Source organism: Gobio gobio (assembly GCF_949357685.1).
Source record: "Gobio gobio genome assembly, chromosome: 12".
In the NCBI taxonomy this organism is placed as follows: domain Eukaryota; kingdom Metazoa; phylum Chordata; class Actinopteri; order Cypriniformes; family Gobionidae; genus Gobio; species Gobio gobio.
In genome coordinates, this window is record NC_137105.1 from 50715701 (window position 1) to 50738200 (window position 22500).

General features: G+C 37.4%; 2 protein-coding genes and 1 long non-coding RNA gene across 7 annotated transcripts in view; 1 reads left to right on the forward strand and 2 right to left on the reverse strand.

Annotated features, from left to right (window-relative positions):
* The window catches only part of lrp11 (low density lipoprotein receptor-related protein 11), a 36780-nt gene extending 30743 nt beyond the window's left edge, over positions 1–6037 (forward strand). For both annotated transcript variants that reach the window (XM_079831824.1, XM_079831825.1), the window contains exons 6-9: positions 386–556; positions 638–694; positions 3195–3311; positions 3394–6037. In XM_079831824.1, coding sequence (XP_079687950.1) covers positions 386–556; positions 638–694; positions 3195–3311; positions 3394–3548 — 500 coding nt within the window. In that variant the 3' untranslated portion in view covers positions 3549–6037. The remainder of the gene's footprint in view (positions 1–385; positions 557–637; positions 695–3194; positions 3312–3393) is intronic.
* Positions 6038–7395: 1358 nt separating this feature from the next.
* On the reverse strand, positions 7396–10323 carry LOC307135414. Its single transcript, XR_013817684.1, has 3 exons — positions 10116–10323; positions 9838–9987; positions 7396–9713 (listed from the first exon to the last, which is right to left on the reverse strand). It is a non-coding gene; the product is annotated as an uncharacterized lncRNA (long non-coding RNA).
* A 1111-nt stretch (positions 10324–11434) lies between these two features.
* Positions 11435–22500, reverse strand: part of pcmt (protein-L-isoaspartate (D-aspartate) O-methyltransferase) — a 21457-nt gene continuing 10391 nt past the window's right edge. The window contains exons 6-9 of one of the 4 annotated variants that reach the window (XR_013817676.1): positions 22007–22092; positions 19363–19532; positions 13379–15331; positions 11435–11771 (exon numbers count right to left, since the gene is read on the reverse strand). Coding sequence is in view for 2 of the 4 variants with exons in the window: in XM_079831838.1 (XP_079687964.1) it covers positions 15319–15331; positions 19363–19532; positions 22007–22092 (269 nt within the window). In the remaining 2 variants the exon portion in view is untranslated. Of the gene's footprint in view, positions 15332–19315; positions 19533–22006; positions 22093–22500 lie in introns of all 4 variants that reach the window. The other 3 variants (XR_013817677.1, XM_079831838.1, XM_079831837.1) reach the window with 3 other exon arrangements.

Here is a 22500-nt window from a genome sequence, read left to right on the forward strand (position 1 = left end):
CTATCCATCACACACACACACACACTGCCCCTGCCCCTAAACCTACCCATCACACACACACACACACACACACACACACACACACACACTGCCCCTGCCCCTAAACCTACCCATCACAGGAAACTGCACAGTTCACTTTCTGTGAAAAAAACCTCATTCTGTGATTTATAAGCATTTTGAAAAGTGAGGACATGGGGAACGTCCTCATATTTCACCCTCTTTTTGTCATACCCATGTCATTATACACATTTGTGTCCTGATATTTCACAAAAACATGCCTACACACACACACACTCGGAATTGGGCGTCAAGACCTGTATGTCTAGAGTCTAGGAACATGATAGTGTGTAGAAAGCAAACGCGTGTGTGTGTGTGTGTGTGTCAGATCCCTGTGCAGCGCCCCCAGTGGCCGGCCCGTGTAAAGGTGTTTTCCCGCGCTGGTATTATGACTCTGAAACGGGAGACTGCCAGCACTTCCAGTACGGCGGCTGCAAAGGAAACCACAACAACTTCCTCCAGAAGTCTGACTGTGTGAACGAGTGCGTCCAGAAACCATGTGAGACTCCACCAACTCTGGATAAACGTGTTGCTTTCAGAATGAAGTGACTCTAAAAATTATTGTTTTGCCGTCTTTCAGCAGCAACAAAACACCAGGAGACGGCAACTCCAGTACCCAGCAGGAAGACACACACATGTATGTACAACAACATCAGTGTGTGTGTGTGTGTGTGTGTGTGAGCGTGTACATGTTTTTCTATCCCTGTGGGGACTGCACACAGACTCATGGGCACTCGTGTCACTGTGAACACTTAAATTGAGTTCCCCATGAGGAAACAATCTTACACCCCAGGTGAAGTGAATAACACTGATGATCTCTTCTTCACCACCTTATCTCACTTGCACAATAAGAAAATGATTAAAATCAGTCAAATGCAAAATCAGAGTACTATGCAAACCTCCAATAATTAAATGTTAAAGCTACACTGTTTAACTTTTTTAGGTTATTCTTAGCTAAAAACACTTAGTTCTTTCAGAAATATATGTGCTCATTAATGTATATTTACTTCTTTCAAGTAATAAAGTATTCTCGTAAGTTTATAATATGCCATTGTAAATACATACGGGTGAGGGGTTCGAATGCGGGTCGCCATGTTGCTCCTCCATCTTGAAAGTACATTAGCCACAGAGGGACATACCCGTAAATTCAAGCTTCGCCTTTGGCGTTTTAACACTCGATGGCACCGTGTCGAATGTGGACGAGGTCGAACTGGAAGCCATGTTAATCTTGGACTAAATCGGCCACCGTAGGAGTTAAAACGAAATCGGAATTGAGAGGAACAGAAACTAATATTCACTGGATGGTCATATACCTTTTCACCACTAGATGGGGGAAAATATCACACAGTGTAGCTTTAAATAAAACAACTATTTTTATGCATAATCTACCTTTAAATTTAATTTACCAATGTCTTGCTGCTGACCTTTGATGATGAAAATTAGATTAGATTTTTTTGTTTTTATTGGTAAAACTTTTTTCTCCTGCGTCCTATTCTTCCATTATCCAGAATGGCAGCAGAGCTGCGCCCTCTACTGTTCATGCGTGAATTTGCATTTTTACCTCAGCCTGAGGCTTATTATTTCAATTTTGGTATGAAGAGGTCTTTACCATTGCACAAAAATATAACTTTTTTTTAATAAAAAAAAAAAAAAACAAGCCCAGCCCAGGTGAGAAAAAGTAACGCAAAAGTAACAACGCATTACTTTTCTTAAAAAGTAACTAAGTAGAGCAGAGCATCTCAGTTTGTTGTGTATGGCACAGCCGCTGACCAGTGCCCATGCTGACCCCTGACCCCGCCCAAAGCACCAACAGTGGCCCGTGAGCATCAGAACTGGACCACGGAGCAATGGAAGAAGGCGGCCTGGTCTGATGATCACGTGTTCTTCTACATCAGTGGATGGCCGGGTGTGTGTGTGGCTTACCTGGGGAACACATGGCACCAGGTGCATTATGGGAAGAAGGCGTGGCGGTGGAGGCAGTGATGCTTTGGGCAATGTTCTGCTGGGAAACCTTGGGTCCTCCATCATGTGGATGTTACTTTGACAGGTCCCACCTACCTAAGCATTGTTGAGCCCATGTCCAGCCTTTCAGGGAAACGGTATTCCCTTGTGTCTGTGGCTCTTTCAGCAGATAATGCGCCGCCATAAAGCTTGTAAATCTTGTTTCAAATTATTTAAACAATGTAAATCGAATGTAGCGTTCACACCGGACGCGGATGACGCAAATAAATTGCGCTATTCGCGCGTAGTTGAACATTTTGAGTTTACTCGCTTCATTCGCGTGTGACATTCACTTCACAACAGACGTGAATTCGCCTCATGGGCGGGGCTTCTGCCAGCGGCTCATCTCGTTGAGAAATGGCTGACATGGGCTGTGTTTACACGTCTTTTTTTGTTAAAATCTACTGTTAATGTGTGACAAAACGTAGTTTTAAGACTTTTTCAGGCGATAATGTAGTTGTTTAAAGCTCAAATCTGTGGTTTGTTTATAAAGAGAGCACCTATTTGAACATTTTATCTGGCGTTTTTGGAGTTGTGAGCTCCAGCGGATCAGCAGTGCTCATTAACCCCGGCGAGATCAGCCTTTCCTCGGCCAGTCCTTCTGCCGTCTGCCGCTGGCTAAACATGAGATATAATTCGTCTTGTGTAGATGAAACGGGCGATCTTTTGTCTCATGGATCTATAATTTGTTCCCTGGCAAATCGTTTAGGCTGAGGGCAAAGGGAAGTTTCATTACTTTTTTATTTTTAGGCTATAACTTTACGTTACCGTTGTAGCCGACTAGCACTGACTTTGAATGTTTGACTGAATTATTTGCTTTATTTCATGTGTAGCTTATTATACCTTTTACTTATACTCTTGTATTATTGATCACACATAAACTTGCATTTAACATAATGCCTATTCGCGTCTCTGCATTGACTTAACATGTAAATCACTTGCGCGAATCGCGTCATTTGCGCCCGGTGTGAACGCACCATAATACACACTTGATTTCAGAGAAGAAAATCAGTGTGTCACCTTGTGTTTTAGTGTCTCATCATGCCTTGTGAGGTATTCAGACTCCTTAAATGTCCTGGTATTATCTAAATGGCTTCAACATGTAATGATAAAAAATGCTTTTCTCCCATGTGCAGCTCTCATGGCCTCAGTCAATAAGGAAAAACTGCACAATCCTCTCCTAGAGTCTCAGGATTCACTGCCAGCGTCTAAAATATATAGAGTCCTGGAAGGACACCCACCTCCTGAATCGGGTACGTTTTACTTCATGAGCACTATGTACAGTGTGTGTGTGTGTGTGTTTTCTCAAGTGTGTGTGTGTGTGTGTGTGTGTAGGTGCGATCCTCCCCCTGGCGTTGGGTCTGCTCATCAGCGCTCTGCTCTTACTGATGGTGGGCTGCAGGCTGTGGCTCGTGCGGCGCAGACTGAAGAAAGCTCTGCCTCTCACCACAGAAGAGTCGGATTACCTCATCAACGGCATGTATCTGTAGCAGAACCGCCACCTGTCAATCAACCCTCCGTTCTGCTGCAGTGTGTGTGTGTGTGCATGGCTGTGTGTAGTAGAGGATGTGCGAGTTGTCAAGAGAATCAGGAGTAGCCGGCCCTGATGCACCAGCTGTACGTCAGTGATATAAAGCGGCTGCGTTCAGACTGCAAGTAAAACTGCTATTGTTATCGCTCTCTAGCGCGTGCCGATCTGTTCATGATCCACATTTACTAAACTAACCAAACTATACAAAACAATCCGATCTGAGCAGTGAACCTGAATTGAGCACTAAGGCTTGCAGTGTGAACGTAGCCTAAATGACATCTTACACACAACTAAATAGTTTTGCATTGCACCATTAAGCTTAGTTGACTGAGGGCGTTTTCACAGCTGAAAGTCCGCACCAAGGTCCGAACCGATGTTCATGTTTTTATACATTCGGTTAGTTTTGGTTTGGTTTCACATTGCAATTATGCGAGCGCACTAAAGAACTGTACATTACACACTTGCGTCCACTCATCATCATCTATGTGGCGGCATCTGGACACTGATTGGTTTGTAAATGCCTGACGTCAGCGTTTTTGACAAGAATGAACGAACGGATGCATATCGTTGCCACTATTGAACAGTGCGCATTGCTCGACTATTTTCTTTTCGTTACGTTTAAAAGTGGACATTTCAAGCTTTATATACACATATTTCTCATGTTTGTGAGACGAGTATCTGCTGAGTTTCGGTTTATTTGAGACGCGCTCCAGTTCATGTGTAAAGCATGTGATCGCTCCCGCAATTATTGTCTGCTATAGACTATTTGCTTCTTATTTATTAAATCCAGGCAATTATCTGATTAAACGTTGATTAAAATTAAGATACAATTTATACAAAACGAAATTCACATTAAAGAAAGGCTTTCTAAGCGAAATCATTCAAAATCATTTCGGCATCTTCTGACATATTGCGCATCTTTTCACTTTTCATAATCAATGTAGCCTAGATTGAATTTAAAAATAACATTATAATATTTAAACATAAACAGGAACTTCCTGTAAATGGTCTGAAAGTCCGAACCATACAGAAAATGCTTTCACACTAGAAACGAACCGAACCTTTGTTCAGTTTGATCCGAACTGAGACGATCTCTTTTTGTCGGACCAAATTTCGTCTGTTGGTCCGGATTGTGGTCCAGGGGAGGTTTCACACCTGTCATTTTGATTCGGATCAAACTGAAACGTCCGAAAATCTGGACCAAACAAGGTAGGGGTGAAAACGCCCTCAGACTTCAGTCCTTAAAGGCACAGTATGCAAGTTTCGCCACTAGAGGTCGCTAAGGTGTAGCTCGATGACGCCTTGATTTCGTGGAATCATGGGAGTCGTCGTCTTCACCTCTACAGCCGGTGGGAAAGAATCCGTCAGGACTCGGGCAGAAATCATATTCATGAGCGAATATATTACAGATTTATGAGCGTTACTGTAGTGTGAACGAGATTGCTAATGAGAGACGAGCGCGACACACGGCTCGAGAGCAGAGGAGCTTTTATTTTGTCAGACGAGCTAAAATCACTTATTTCTCTGGATTTTAACATTCTTGGAAACATTTGGGATAATGTACTCGAGTCAACAAAATATATATCATTGTTCTAGTGGTTTTTGGATATTTTAATCCAAAAATCTTACATATTGTGCCTTTAAGACATAAATGATTTACACTCGTTTACAAACATTATGAGTTCAACGCCTCTGTCTACATGCCAAATTGAATCAATCATAATAAATGTAATTTCTTATTTTTTTATAACTATTTATTTGTGGCTCCTCATTCAATTTCAGAATGTCATTAGTTGCAAACCAGCTAATAACTACCAAGCCCATAGTCTGGACTTTACGTTGTGGTTTAAGTGAGAACTTACGAACGGCTGGTGCAGCCCGACCCTGGAGAACGTCCATCCTCCAATCCTGATAAAACACACACAACACACAACCAGGATGTTCAGAGTTACTCAAACTACAGGCGGGTGTGCTGGAGCTGGGTTAAGATGAAACTAGAGGAAGGTGGTTCTCCAAAAGCAGGGTTGACTACCACTGATCTATTGATTATTGGGTCCTTCTGTGTCAACTATTGGTCCCTGACTCAAATTTATGTTAATATTTTTTAACATAAATAGTGAAGAAAGCCAAAAGAGTAAATGTCACAGATGTGTATTGACTTGAGTAATCACTCTCAAGTAGAGGAGGGTCAAAATGACCATTTTCACCGGAGATTTGGAGCCAAATTAGGGGGTGTAAAAATGACTTTAGAAAGATGGCAGCAGTACTATTTTATTTTCACACAGAGATTGATAGATCTATTAGTGAAATCTGTTGACTTTATCAATCTTTGTCTCATTATATCCCAACGGTGACCGTTCAAAAATGGGAAAAAAGCACTTCTTGTGTTTTTTTGCCTCAAGTTTGCATGCCTGTAACTCAAGAAGTATTAAAGATATTTGAATATCCTTTTAGATTCTGCTTCTTAACAAACTTTACTTTGGGTGTTTTCATTTTAAAGGCCCTTGATGGTTCAATCCCAGAGATATTGAGATCTTAATGTGGCTCCATGAGTAAATTACACACATTTTCAGTGCTCAGAAACCAGATGTGGGTCACTTTGCATACAGCTGACACTTTTTTATTTTAAAGAGGAACATTTAAAGAACAAATAATGTTGAAACTAGAAATGTGTATATGTTTTTCTATCAGCTCAATTGCATCGAACATTCCTGTCTGAGTGCCATAAATATTCATTTTCCAAAGTTTGCATGCATGCAACTCTAAAAGTATTCAAATTATCTTAATATCCTTCTAGATTCTCATTCTTAATACACTTTTTTTCCGGAAAATCTTCATTTTTAAGGCCTTATATAGTTCAGTCCCATAGATATTGGGACCCCAATGTGAATCCATGTCCTAAATTGTTGAATTTGACCCATTTTCAATGGTCAAGAACCAAAACTTTTTTAAAAAGCTGGTAGTTATTTGGTTTTTGACCACTGAAAATACTCATGGAGTCGCGTTAGGCTCTCCATATCTCTGGGATTGAACCATCAAGGGCCTTTAAAATGAAAACACCAAAAGAAAAGTTTGTTAAGAAGCAGAATCTAAAAGGATATTAAGATATCTTTAATACTTCTTGAGTTACAGGCATGCAAACTTGAGGCAAAAAAAACACAAGAAGTGCTTTTTTCCCATTTTTGAACGATCACCATTGAGAAATAATGTGACAAAGATTGATAAAGTCAACAGATTTAACTAATAGAGCTACCAATCTCTGTGTGAAAATAAAATAATACTGCTGCCATCTTTCTAAAGTAACTTTTACACCCCGCCAATTTGGCTCCAGAGTCAAAATGACAATTTTGAAGTCCTCTACAAAACAGTGGATTACTCAGTAAATATACATCGGTGACATTTAATATTTTGGCTTTCTTCACTATTTATGTTTGTCTTTCTAGAGAAAAGATATTAACAAAATAAAAAATTTGAGCCGGGGAAGTTTATGAAATTTACTTGATTTGACACGGAATGAGCCTATTGGGAAGTGTTCTTGCAAAACGACAACTATCTCTAGTATGCCAAATTAGGTTAAGTCAATTTCAAATCATGGTACCTTGAAAATGTAAAAATAAAATGTGCATTTGTAACTTTTGGTGGTGAGGGAGTGTCTAATTTTACCCACAAACCATTGCATAATGGAAGATTTGGGGTTTGCAATGATGCAGATGTATGTGACCGCAACAAAGGTTACTGTGGTTTAAAGATGTAGATGATAGTATGTCCAAACGCTGCCTCCTGGAGAGTATTGTCCTTAAAGTGAGAACATTTGGATTTAGCTTTATTATTTTTAATGCAGCATGATACACACCATAAGCCTGATTTCCGTCTGTATGACCTTAAATGAGACTATCACAGAACATGTTTCTGTTTCATTCGGGAGAATGTCTGAAAATATGCTCAGCCTTAATAGTCCTGTTTCTATATCCTTACATGAACACGTGTTTTCTATGAATCTCAGTCCAGGCCAGGGAATGCAGCTTTAATTATTAGAAGTATTGGTGCCATCTTTAAAGTCCTAGATTGCAACTTTACAATTGAAAACAGACCACGACAAGAATTCCTTGGTTTCAGAAATATGGCCTTATATTGGAGAATATCTGTTTAGGACTTGATGTGGTTTTTATTGCTCACTATAATCAGTGTAATTGTGCAAAAATGTTTTGAATCTGTAAAATATATATGATTGTAAAAAATACCACATTATATTTAAATATTCTTGGAGAAATACATTTGAAAAAATCTATTAAAATGTGGACCAACTATACAAGTGTCCAGACTTTTCTTCTGGTTTAGAAACCGTGCACACATAAAGGCATGCGAAGTTTCAGATCAAGGTCTAATGATGTTTCAGCTCAATTCACATTTATCTGTATAGCGTTTTTCACGATACTATGCATGTTTCTATATTATAATTTGGAGTGATGTGTCCAAGTCAAAAACGTGCAGTTCTAAGATAACACAAATCATGCAGTTAGCAAACATCATGTAGGCTATTCAGTTAGGGAGAAACAATGAGCTCATTAAAGCAATTATTATATGTTGGGATCATAATGATTATAGTGCATGACCATCGCCTACTGATCAGCCAATTAAAATGCGACTTGAAATCAACGCGACATTGGCGCTAAAACTTAAAACTGCTTACCTCACGCTCGTTTCCCTTCCTCTTCCTCTATAATTCAATCAGCATACATACAAACTACAACTACCAAAGTGTGATTATCACGGGCTGTGTCCAAAATCGCCCCTATACCCTTAAATATGGCATTATTTGAGGAGACAGCCATTTGTAATGGTGTCCGAAACTATAGTGGACGTTATTGAGTGCACTCATTTAATCCCACAATTCACTGCAATAATGTCAGAGTGTACAAATGATATCATAGACATAATAAATCCATGTATTTATTATGTTTATGAATAATGTAGGCTCAAAAGCTAGAGAATATGCACTGTGAGAGTCGCTCGTCGAATAATTTCCCGCCTCTGACCACAAGATGGCGGCCGCCGCTTTTCCAAACCGCTTTTCCAATGTGGCTACAGCAGGTATACATTCCTTTTTTATTGATTATTATTAAAATGTATAATTGTGTTTTATACATGCTAGTTTCCATGAGAGTTCAAGATAAATCTTTTCATTTTCTGGAGCTGCTAGTTTGCTACGCTTCAACTGATTATTAAACAGTAGCCTACAAATTATGCAAAAACGGCAGCCCTTCCAATGCACTCAGTGTCCGAATTCACTCACTTGTTTTCATTCACTCCCTCAAGTGGACTATATTAGTGGAGTAATGTAGGGAATGAGGGTATAGGGGGCGATTTCGAACACAGCAATGGTCTTTTTACCATTAGCGCACGCTGATGACGCTAGAAACGTGCATCGTAGCCTAAGAGTAAATAGGTGTCATCATCATACAGTCTACATGCATGTCGTACCCAAGTTTAATAGATCTGTGTCATTTGTAATGATCTTATAGGATTGCTAAAATCGTGCAGTGTATCCCGGGCTTTAAAGGTGCAGTGTGTAATATTTATGAGGCTCTATTGACAGAAATGCAATAAAATATACTATGTTTTCAGTGGTGTGTAAAGAACTTACATAATGAACCGTTATGTTTTTATTACCTTAGAATGAGCCGTTTCTATCTACACACATCGCGGGTCTCTTACAGTGAAGCCGCCATTTTGTGCCACCATGTTTTACAGTAGCTCTAAACCGTCAAACTGCTCTACAGAGCGCTAGTCACTCTCTACGGTCTCAGACGACAACATCTTTGTCCTGTGTCGGCCACCGTAGCTTCTCTGTGCGCTTCGAAAGGGAGGGGTGGACGAGTGCAATTCACAACCTCACCGCTAGATGCACTGCACCCTTAAAGGGACTATTAAAAAGAAAAGCTGAACATCAGTTCACAAATAAAATACATTGATTAAATCGTTATTTTGGAATAAATGTAAAATTGCTTTAAAAACTTCAGAGTTTATATCTCACAGTTCCGACTTATTTCTCAATATTTCGAGTTTATATTTCACAATTCCGACTTATTTCTCACAATTCTGAGTTTATATTTCACAATTCCGACTAATTTCTCGCAATTCTGAGTTTATATTTCACAATTCAGACTTATTTCTCACAATTCTGAGTTTATATCTTACAATTCCGACTTATTTCTCACAATTCTGAGTTTATATTGCACAATTCCGACTTATTTCTCGCAATTCTGAGTTTATATTTCACAATTCCGACTTATTTCTCGCAATTCTGAGTTTATATTTCACAATTCCGACTTATTTCTCGCAATTCTGAGTTTATATCTTACAATTCCGACTTATTTCTCGCAATTCAGAGTTTATATCTTACAATTCCGACTTATTTCTCACAATTCTGAGTTTAAATCTCACAATTCCGACTTATTTCTCGCAATTCTGAGCTTATATCTTACAATTCTGACTTATTTCTCGCAATTCAGAGTTTATATCTTACAATTCCGACTTATTTCTCACAATTCTGAGTTTAAATCTCACAATTCCGACTTATTTCTCGCAATTCTGAGCTTATATCTTACAATTCCGACTTATTTCTCGCAATTCAGAGTTTATATTTCACAATTCCAACTTATTTCTCGCAATTCTGAGTTTATATCTTACAATCCCGACTTATTTCTCGCAATTCTGACTTATTTCTCGCAATTCTGAGTTTAAATCTCACAATTCCGACTTATTTCTTGCAATTCTGAGCTTATATTTCACAATTCTGACTTATTTCTCGCAATTCTGAGTTTATATTTCACAATTCCGACTTATTTCTCGCAATTCCGAGTTTATCTCATATCTCACAATTCTGACTTATTTCTCACAATTCCGAGTTTATATCTCACAATTCCGACTTATTTCTCGCAATTCTGACTTATTTCTCGCAATTCCGAGTTTATATCTCACAATTCTGACTTATTTCTCGCAATTCCGAGTTTATATCGTACAATTACGACTTATTTCTCACAATTCTGAGTTTATATCTCACAATTCTGACTTATTTCTCGCAATTACGACTTTTTTCTCACAATTCCGAGTTTATATCTCACAATTCCGACTTATTTCTCGCAATTCTGAGTTTATATTTCACAATTCCGACTTATTTCTCGCAATTCTGAGTTTATATCTTACATTTCCGACTAATTTCTCGCAATTACGACTTATTTCTCACAATTCTGAGTTTATATCTCACAATTCTGACTTATTTCTCGCAATTACAAATTATTTCTCACAATTCCGAGTTTATTTCTCACAATTCCGAGTTTATATCTTACAATTCCGACTTATTTCTCACAATTCCGAGTTTATTTCTCACAATTCTGAGTTTATATCGTACAATTCCAACTTATTTCTCGCAATTCCGACTTATTTTTCACAATTCCGACTTATTTCTCGCAATTCCGACTTATTTCTCACAATTGAGACTTATTTCTCACAATTCCGAGTTTATTTCTCACAATTCTGAGTTTATATCTTACAATTACGACTTATTTCTCGCAATTCCGACTTTTTTTCTTGCAATTTCCAGTTTATTTCTCACAATTCAGAGTTTATTTCTCACAGTTACGACTTATTTCTCGCAATTACGAGTTTATATCTCGATTTCTAGAAACATTATATGATAGCTAAAATTCTACTGGAGAAAACAAATGGTATTTTATTTCTGGATCCCCCGAAGGAACGTGTGAAGCCAATCCACACAATGAAAACAATTAGCGGCATCATTTCATACGGTGAGATTCAGTGAGAAGAGACGAGAGAGTGAACAGATCATTGCTTAGCAGTGAGTTTATTCGTTAAAGCACTGTTTGTGCGTGCAGGTAACACACAAACATGCACAGAGAATTGGCTTTGAGAACCACTTACAATCAAAGTGACCACTGGAGGTTGAGCTCAGCGCTGCGGATCGGAGAGGGCCTTTACACACCACAGATAATACAGCCGAGCTTATTCTGACTTCTGCAGTGAAGCACATACGAGCCAGCACTTCCAAATATACTCGTATCATTCCAAGCCTGCCGGATTGAGAGGTTAGGCAGAATGTCAAGGTCAAAGGGCAAAAGCAGGGTTTTTGCGGGCCTTGATTCGCCCTTACACAAATTAAGGCCTTAAAAAAAAAAAAGAGCGGAATGTCTTAAATTCATAGTCAAAAAAACAACTTCCTCTGCCCTGTTTTCCAACACAAATATCTAAACATCTTTGATGCATTTACTTGAGATGCAAATGTAAAATGAAGTCAAATGAACAAAATTAAGTGAGTTTATGCTTAAAACAAGAACACATATGATCTGTCAACGAGTTATGAAAACGTCTCTTTTTTCTGAGCCCATTGGCAGATATTTGCTCTTGTTTTAACCATTAACTTGATTTTAAAAAATCGTAATTTTTTTTAAAATTTTTTAGCAAAAAATGCATCTTGATTTATGAATCTTTATACAGTTGCACTGGAAAACCAGACAAAAGTACAGTAAAAGATATTTATATATTCTAGTGGTTGGGAAAGGAGCGATTCAAGCTACTTTTGCTTTGTAAAATGAAATAAAAAGTAACGGATATGTGTTTCTAAAAGTGTAAACAGGGTTTCTGCAGGTTTAATGAATGTTCTCTAAATGTACACAATGAGCTGTATTAGCGACGCTTCAAAGTTTGAGAATACAATTCCCAACAGATCTCCATAACTCTTTAATTCATTTGACAAAAAACAGCTTAAAAGTTTGAGATAAGAAATCTTGTGAAAGTGATTTTATGATTAAAACAAGAACAAATATCAACTTAATTCAAGTTATTTTCATACCAAATGAGATATTTGTTACCTTTATGCGTTTGGCAGACGCTTTTATCCAAAGCGACTTACATTGCATTCAAAGTACACATTTTACATTTAGTCAGTTCTTGCTTTCCCTGGGAATCGAACCCATGACCTAGTGTTGCTAGCGCCACGCTCTAGTGTTTGAGCTACAGGAAAGACACTTCTTGTTTTAAACACAAACACACTTAATTTTGTTCAATTTCTCAGAAAACAAGAGTTAATGTCTTCATTTTGCATGTCATTAAGTGTATCTGGATTTAAGGATTTTTTAAATTTGTACTGGAAAACAAAAATCCATTTTTTGTAGAGCATGCAATTTAATTTTGCAATTAAAATTAGTGCCCTATGAAATCCGTTTTATTTTTTATAGTTTATTCTGTTTTAAAATTTTCTGGACTCTGCTTTAATGGTTAAATTAATGTTTCTGACTTTCATCATCTTCAGAACACAAATGGAGATATTTGTAATGAAATGGGAAAGATTTCAGTCCCTCCATTGACAGTCTAAGCAACTTCCACTGACGCTTCAGATAGAGATTGTAAAACTGATCCATATGAATCAAAAGTTTTTTTTTCTCCAGATGTTCTAATGAGACTCGATGGCTTTATATGATGTAAGAAAGTCTTACGGGTTTGGACGACATTAGGGCGAGTAAATGATGACAGAATTGTCATTTTTGGGTGAACTGGCCCTTTAAGAGTTCAGATTTTTTATTTATTCATCCAAATTTTGACAAATTCTGTATTATACAGTAAATGCCATTTTTATGAAAGGATTCTCCGTACCGTTTTCAGCATCGCAGAAATCATAGGGCCCTAATTTAATGTCATGATATTGAATTTAAGACTTTCTGCTCCAATTCAAGAAATTTTTAAGGCCTTAAATTGTGGAAGGTCAAATTAAGCAGGGCTCGACATTAAGCTTGTTCACGTGTAAATCTGTCATTCACAAAAAATTTGCCTGTCCGGAAAAAATGAGATTTTTTTTTGTGTGTTGTAAAAATAATTTATTCTGAAGCAATATTCTCACCAGTGTTCAATCAGCTTTGACATATTTAATTCTGCATATTTGTGATATTTTTACCTTTTATAAAGGGCATTTTTCCCCTAATCTTATTAAATATAGGCTATGCTTCAGCTTTCCTTTTATATTCTTAAATTTGATCAATAAATGAAATTAGAAGAAGACACTATAGGGCTGTTACCAATCAAATTAAATAATTTACACTGAAAAATTACACCTGCATTAAAAAAATGTTATGAGATTATATTGAAAAAATATTTAAAACACAAATAAGTAAAGTCGGAAATAATGTAACCGCCAGTAGGGGGCGGCAGGTGACCGTCTGAATGAGCGAGTCATTGAGTCGATTCGTTCAAACAGATGATTCATTCAGGAATGAGGCGGTCGTTTACGAATAGTTAATTGAATCTTTGATTCAACAGATTCATTCAAACGCTGAATCATTCACTAACACATGTTGCTGTGAGATGCGTTATGGTTCTGCTGTGATCTTTGTTTGGAACTATTTTTGCTGCTGAAATCGAACAAAAACACTCAATATTGCATCTGAAATGTAAGTGACTTAATGTTAATAATTGTTTATGGAACTGTCATATGAAATCAGTGTCACGTTTTCAACCATGATGGTATTCAGGAAAACAGCACTCTTGGTAATGTGACGTTGCGACTGTATCATATGTTATAAATATTAATAAACTCCACATTTTTACTGCAGTGTGTAAATTGAGTTTAAGTAAAATTCTCTTTCACTTGCCCCATTAACAAGCGTTGATGTCGAGCCCTGAATTAAGACCCGCGGAAACCCTGCTAAACTAGTCCAGACGTTTTTTTACTCGCCAGAAGAGTTGCTTTTCTTTTTACATTCTTACAATTATGAATAAACGTAGCCTTTTATTGAACATTGGCGTCTTTTATTATATTGCTGTTGCTATAAACACAATTTGTACATTCTGTTCTCTCACTGTAAAAAAATACTGTTGGTTTAACTTAAAAAAAGCAAGTGATCGCCTTACAGTTTTGAGTTCACTGAAATTAAACATTTGAGTTAGTTTAGAGATCGGTTTAACACTCAAAATATTGTTATCCAATTCATTAATTGCCAAATGATAAAAAGTTGTGAAAGCAAAGGTATTATTTTACAGTGAGAATACCTGATTGTGATTGGTTGACGGCAGGATACATATTTGAGCTAAACTTTGTGTATTTATTTGGTAAGCGTCCAGGAATAATAGTGAGGGTTTATTCTGCTGTAATAAAGCCACTGGAGGCGGTGTTATACTGATCTGACCACGGTTAAAGAGGTTAGCATCCCATAACCCTGGTCAAACCTCCTCTCGTGGCTTATTGCTGAACGTATCCAGCGCACATGCTTCAGCTGAAAACACAAGCCGCTACTATTAAAATGGATTTGCAGAGCAAAGAGATCCCTACACGTAATGTAGCAGTGAGTTATGTTTTAATAACAGGCCGGATTCAGCCCAACGGCCGCTGAGATGCACCAGCAATCCAACTAATACTGAAGTCATCACAAGAAAAAGCACCTGCACGTCCAAACGAAACACAAAAAAAAACAAAAACTGCATTCACGCAATTCCCAAACTGCAGGCGTACAGATCTCAGCACAAAGCCCGATTTTCCACTTTTTCTCCTTTTTAAATAAAAGAATCCGATCAATACATCCATCGTTCACGAGCGCCAGACTGTCACGGGTGCGGAAATAGAGCATTTATACAAGCTCTCCTCGGTGAAGTCCGTTCGCGTGTGTGTGTGTGTGTGTGTGTGTGTGTGTGTGTGGTGCGATGAGTATTGCCAGATCATCCTTTCAAAGTTCATCCCTGTAACAAAAAGCAGAGAGAAAACAAAGTTACTAAAGATTCATAACAACACAAAACATCTCCAGCGACGTGCGGACAAACACAACTCGTGCAGGAATTAGTTTCAGCTTGACTGTGTTCAAACTGCACGCAAAACGTTTATCAAATCCGATCTCCAGGGGCCCGTTCTTCGTACCTCGCTTAATACATCTGAGATGATTTGACAGATCCCAGATCTTTTAATCGTGATAACTGATCTCTGGCTAATTTGGTTCTTCAAACGAATTTGCGGATTGGATTTAAATATCTGGATTAAATGATCTAAGATTACTGCGCGTTCTTGTGTTCCCTGAAGAGGGCGGATGCAGCGATACTCGAAACCACGATCAGCAATGCAGCGATTGGCTGGCGTCAAGACAGCAACGTCATGACATCATATAATTAAAAAGCCACCTGGCAAAAAACTTGACAAATTAAAAAAAAAAAACCACGAATTTCTGAACCTTTATAAGGAAACAGCCAAACCACCAAACCAACAGAAAAGTTATAATAGATAAATTTGTTTGTTTTTTTTAAACATGATTACCAATTATTTATATTCACGATTTTATACAGTATTTGTACACCCTTTACATTTTTAATTTCAATGTTGTAATTTAATTTTTAATTCAATTTGAAGCAGATTTGTAACGTGACCGTATTTAAGTTTCTTATGAGTCAAGATCAAATTATCCTCTCTTGCGCTGCATCAAGCCATCCCATAATATCCGTCATCACTTAATGCACGGCTCAGATTAACTGTACAGCATGTGTGTAAACCAATAAAAACAAAATTATATAAAGTAATTATTCCATCACAAATAAATCGCTCAATCAAGTGGCTGTGTCTATAGTATTATACACAACATTATACATTCTCATATACATATACAATATAACATTTTTATATTATTATTTAAAATGATTATTATTGCCCCTGGTTCAGTAATGCACTCTTGTAATAAAGTAGCAGTGGCTGGGACAGATTTTAAGTATCACCTCGAGATTAATCTAATCCTGTTTACATGAAATAAGCCGCTCGAGCAGGTTTAAGCTTACGGAGCTGTTGCTATGACAACAAGTCCAGGATGAGCTTCGAAGAACCAAACAATCCAAGATCATGCCAAATCGTCAACAATCAAATCCGGCTAACTGAGTTAGCGACGTATGAAGAACGGCCCAGGACTCTGGTGAAAGAGGACTCAGACAGTGCACTTATTTTACACACTCACTTCTGCTGTATATAAGGCTAGAGGTCGACCGATAATAACCGAAGATCCGTCTGATTGTGTCAGAGCGGCTGAGAAGTGTCCGCTGTCATTATACAGGACGAGAGCGGCCTCTAGAGGCCAAATAAAACATTGTGGAGTTTGTTTTGACGCTTCAGATGCGGATTTAAAGGCTTTAAACGCAGCATTAATCAATGTGTTGATGTAATTTGCCCTGAAACGGCTCCAGCTGTTAGAAGCTCCTCCCCTTTTTTAAAACAGCCAATAGCGTTTTGTTAATACCAAGTTAAGTCAGCTTTATTTCTCCAGCTCTTTCACACACAGATGCTTCAGAGCAGCTTTACACCGATGAGAGGAAAATAATTTAGTTTTAGATGAAAAGCTAAAGTCAGTTTTTGATCGATTCATTTCTGTTGTAAAAACTGATTTCAAAATGTAAAAACACATGTAGGAAAATATATTGCACAAAATGAGAACGATAATGTGAATATTATTATTATAAGTGTGAATCAAAAAATTAAAAGCACATTTAAAAAAAAGAATAAGCATGATTTCATCTCTTAAATGTCTGTGTGTGTGTGTTTGGGTCATAATTTAGACTTTTTAAAACTCTAATTTCAGCTTTTTATCTCATAATTAGGACTTTTAATCATCATTTCTATTTTTAAGTCATAATTTTGACTTTAAATCCAAAAAATGTTCATTTTTATCTCAGAATTTTTAAAGTCCTAATTTCAACTGTTCATCTCACAATGACTTGGCATGTCATATTTATGACTTTTTATCTAAAAATTAGGACTTTTAAAATCATATTTTCAACATTTTATCTTATAATTATGACTTAGCATGTTATATTTTTGACTTTTTATCTAATAATGAGGACTTTTAAAATCATATTTTCAACATTTTATCTTGTAATTATGACTTAGCATGTTATATTTTTGACTTTTTATCTAATAATGAGGACTTTTAAAATCATATTTTCAACATTTTCTTATAATAATGACTTACCATGTCGTATTTTCGACTTTTTATCTCACTATTAAAACTTTTAAAATCATATTTTTGACTTTTTATCTAATAATGAGGACTTTTAAAATCATATTTTCAACATTTTATCTTATAATTATGACTTAGCATGTTATATTTTGACTTTTTATCTAATAATGAGGAGTTTTAAAATCATATTTTCAACATTTTATCTTATAATTATGACTTAGCATGTTATATTTTTGACTTTTTATCTAATAATGAGGACTTTTAAAATCATATTTTCAACATTTTCTTATAATAATGACTTACCATGTCGTATTTTCGACTTTTTATCTCACTATTAAAACTTTTAAAATCATATTTTTGACTTTTTATCTAATAATGAGGACTTTTAAAATCATATTTTCAACATTTTCTTATAATTATGACTTACCATGTCGTATTTTCGACTTTTTATCTCACTATTAAAACTTTTAAAATCATATTTTTGACTTTCTATCTAATAATGAGGACTTTTAAAATCATATTTTCAACATTGTATCTTATAATTATGACTTAGCATGTCATATTTTTGACTTTTTATCTAAAATGAGGACTTTTAATATCATATTTTCAACATTTTATCTCACCATTATGACTTTTAAAATCAATGATGCCTAGGCTTTTTAGGTCGGGTAGAATCTGTGATCTCTGACCCAGTTAATTTGCATGGTATTTTTATGCTTTAGTACAGTCAAAAACTTACACACAGCACCTTTAATGTATTGATTAGATGCTGCATTAGTGGAGAACGGCAGTGTGCTTTCCGTCGAGGCTGTGGATAATATTACTAATACTTCAAGCGGTTAAAACAAAGTGACAAACACATTTGGGTCGGTGAATTTTTATGTCTTGATTGTTACCAACTATTAGTTTATATCCAGCTATTTGTTATGCTGCAAAGGTGCATATTTAAAGCTAGTGACATGAGAACGCAAAATGATATGTTCACCTAAACAAATGATCGTCGCTGTAATACATATTTAGTTATTTTGATTAGATAATCATCGAGTGTTGGAAAATACAAATATGTGTCTAATTTCAATATGGCGTTTGTGTAGATATTTGGATTTACATGAACACTTTACAACAAGAGTCCATTTCAAACATTATCTAAAAATATCGTTCATTGTTACTTTCAACGTTAGCTAATACATTTTTACATTTTAAAGTTGTTTCTCTAATGCGCTATGAGCTAACATGAATGATCAAGGTATAAATAATATATTAATAGTTTTATATTAAAAAAGTACAGGAGATTTGTATGTTTCAGCACTGTTTTTATATGTTTGTAATAAAGTTCAGCACTATTTTAAGTCTCCATTTAAAACTATCGGTTGATTTATCGGTTATCGGTCGACCTCTAGATAAACCAGATTAGAGTCTGATCTGCCTTAAAAACATCGGATTTGAGCCGCCAGAGTGAACAAAGCCCGAATGCCAAGCCTACACAGGTTTGGATGTGTTCATGCTTTCATCATTCAGAAAGCATTTTTGAGGGGGGGGGACAAAACAAAAGCTAACTCAAGTCCATTCCAGCAGTTAATGGCAAACCGGGAATGTAAACAATATCATAATATGGTTTTTGGTCAAATCAGGCTGTTAAAGTAAAACACTGTGCAGCTGTTCATTATGGTATGGAGCAGCAAAAGGGATGACAAGCGGCAAACGCAGCCTGTGTCTGCTCCGGACCACACCGCTTCACCTGTGCCCTAGAGGAGAGAGGGACAGAGGACAGGAAGTCACTTCCACCTTGACCACTGCTTGTCTTTGTCTGTTAAAGGCACGTAAATCACGCCCATCAGCGGCTTCATTTTGGTACTGCCGTCCTCCAGCTTGTCATACTGCTCCAGCATCTGGTTCCCTCCGGCTGGGCCGACGGGCAGAATCAGACGCCCGCCGGGCTTCAGCTGGTCCAACAACTGCAACACACACACACACACACACATGTTGGGTTTTTATGTTTTATGGGGACTTTCCATAGGCGTAATGGTTTTTATACCATACATACTGTATATTCTATCCCCCCTACACTGCCCCTAAACCTACCCATCACACACACACACACACACACACACACACACTGCCCCTAAACCTACCCATCACACACACACACACACACACACACACACACACACACACACACACACACACACACACACACACACACACACACACACACACACACACACACACACACACACACACACACACACACACACACACACACACACTGCCTCTGCCCCTAAACCTACCCATCACAGGAGACATTCTGCATTTTTACATTTTCAAAAAACATCACTTAGTCTGATTTATAAGATGTTTTCCTCATGGGAACCAAAAAATGTCCCCACAAGGACGAGGATTTCGGATATTGCCATCTTTGTGGGGACATTTTGTCCCCATAACGTAGGGATTACAGTCCACACACACACGTGAGTCTCAACAACCCTTTCACTCGGCTACTAACACTGACCACTAGTGTTGTACTCAAGACCATTTTTTGGAGGTCTTGTCTTGGACTTGGAGGACTCGGGATTTTATCTCAAGACCAGTCAAGAGCACAACTGCAAGGATATCACTAAACTGCCGGTGCATTGTCTGATTTAACATCATTAATGTGATTTGATGTAAAACTTACAGCTTAAAATGCAATCAATAACTTCTTTGTAATCTGATTTCTTGTGTTACTGTGCTGCCGGGTTCAAAATCAATGCAGCATTGTCTCAAAAATGCCCAAAATGAATATAAATGCCCATCAAATTCAGAGATTTCGTTTTTTTTAATATAACATAGAATATAATTAAGCAAGACCAAGAGAGCTGTTTTCATGAATATAAGCATGATTGCAAATGATATTGATTTATACAAACATTCAATAAAGAAGAAGTTAAAGGGTTAGTTCACCCAAAAATGAAAATTCTGTCATTAATTACTTACCCTCATGTCGTTGGACACCCGTCAGACCTCCGTTCATCTTCAGACACAAATGAAGATATTTTAGTGTAAATCTGATGCTGAGAAAGGCTTCAGATAGGCCTCCATTGGCATTCAGTACATTTACACTCACAAGACCCAGAAAAGGCTCTTAAAACATCGTTACAAAGTCCATCTCACCACAGTGACTCTACAATCATTTTACGAAGCGACGACAATAGTTTTTGTGCGCAAAAAAAATCTAAATAACACCTTTATCCAGCTTGTTCTTGTCTTCCGTGTGTGTCTCCACGACGCATGCGCGAGAATATGACGCAGATCCGGCGTTCGGACACATGACCCAGAAGAGATTTGTTTACGAGCAGAGGAAGACGCGCGTGTCTCAGCTGTTGAATTCTACATTGATCGTGCTTTAGGTCTCGGCGTAGTTCTCAAAATCAGGCTAAAGTGAGCATTTCATGGATTCCCGAACGCCGGCGCAACGTCATATTCTCGCGCATGCGTCGTGGAGACACACACGGAAGACAAGAACAAGTTGGATAAAGGTGTTATTTAGATTTTTTTTTGCGCACAAAAACTATTGTCGTCGCATCGTAAGATTATTGTAGAGTCACTGTGGTGAGATGGACTTTGTAACGATGTTTTAAGTGCCTTTTATGGGTCTTGTGAGTGTAAATGTACTGAATGCCAATGGAGGCCTATCTGAAGCCTTTCTCAGCATCAGATTTACACTAAAATATCTTCATTTGTGTCTGAAGATGAACGGAGGTCTGACGGGTGTCCAACCACATGAGGGTGAGTAATTAATGACAGAATTTTCATTTTTGGGTGAACTAACCCTTTAAGATTAAATGACATTTTAAACTGTGTGTTTGTTAAATTCTGCAATGTTTCGTTATTAAATGAATCGGCTGCTTTGAACAAATCGGTTGAATAAAGGATTCTGTTCAATAATGTTGATGTTTTAATGTTAAATTAATCTGAACATTATTTATGCTGGTGTCATTGAACCAATTCAGATGCAACTTCTGTGCCATGAGTTTTAATGTTAGTGATTTGATTGGTCACAGCGCTATAGAGTCTTACTGATCTAATTGTATTTATTCATTAAATTTAAGTAATTTCTCAGACAATAGATATGAATCTTTTAGATGAATTTAAGGAGGTCTGGTCTGGTCTGGTCTGGTCTGGTCTTGGTTGTGTGAATGTGCTCTAGTTATGCTCGTGTTAGGCTCAGTGGCTCCACCGCTTTAGCCCCGCCCACAAAACCCTGAACACAGAAACGATGATAAACTGTTTACCGGTCTAACTCCACAATTCACTACTACAGTTCACAGAGTGTGTAACGTGTTTCAGCAACACATCTCTAACATTTATAATGTGTTTGTAAAGTAATCTCAGTTGTTTAAGGTTGTCCTCCGGCTTGCCATCAGTGTGTCTGAGACTGAGGGAGACGCACCGCTTGAGGGACTGTGGGAGCTGCGGCGCCGACATGGATGGCATCATAAGGGGCTTCTTCTGGAAAGCCCATTCTTCCATCTCCAACTGCACACACACACACACACACACACACACACACACACACACACAGCATTACACAACAACACACTGAGCCCATAGAACTCTGCTAAATTATATACTATCTATCTATCTATCTGTCTATCCATTTTTCTATCCGTCTATCTATCTATCTGTCTATCTGTCTATCCGTCTATCTATCTATCTATCTATCTATCTATCTGTCTATCTGTCTATCTGTCTATCTGTCTATCTGTCTATCTGTCTATCTGTCTATCTGTCTATCCGTCTATCCGTCTGTCCGTCTGTCCGTCTGTCCGTCTGTCCGTCTGTCCATCTATCCATCTATCTATCCATCTATCTATCTATCTATCTATCTATCTATCTATCTATCTATCTATCTATCTATCTATCTATCTATCTATCTATCCGTCT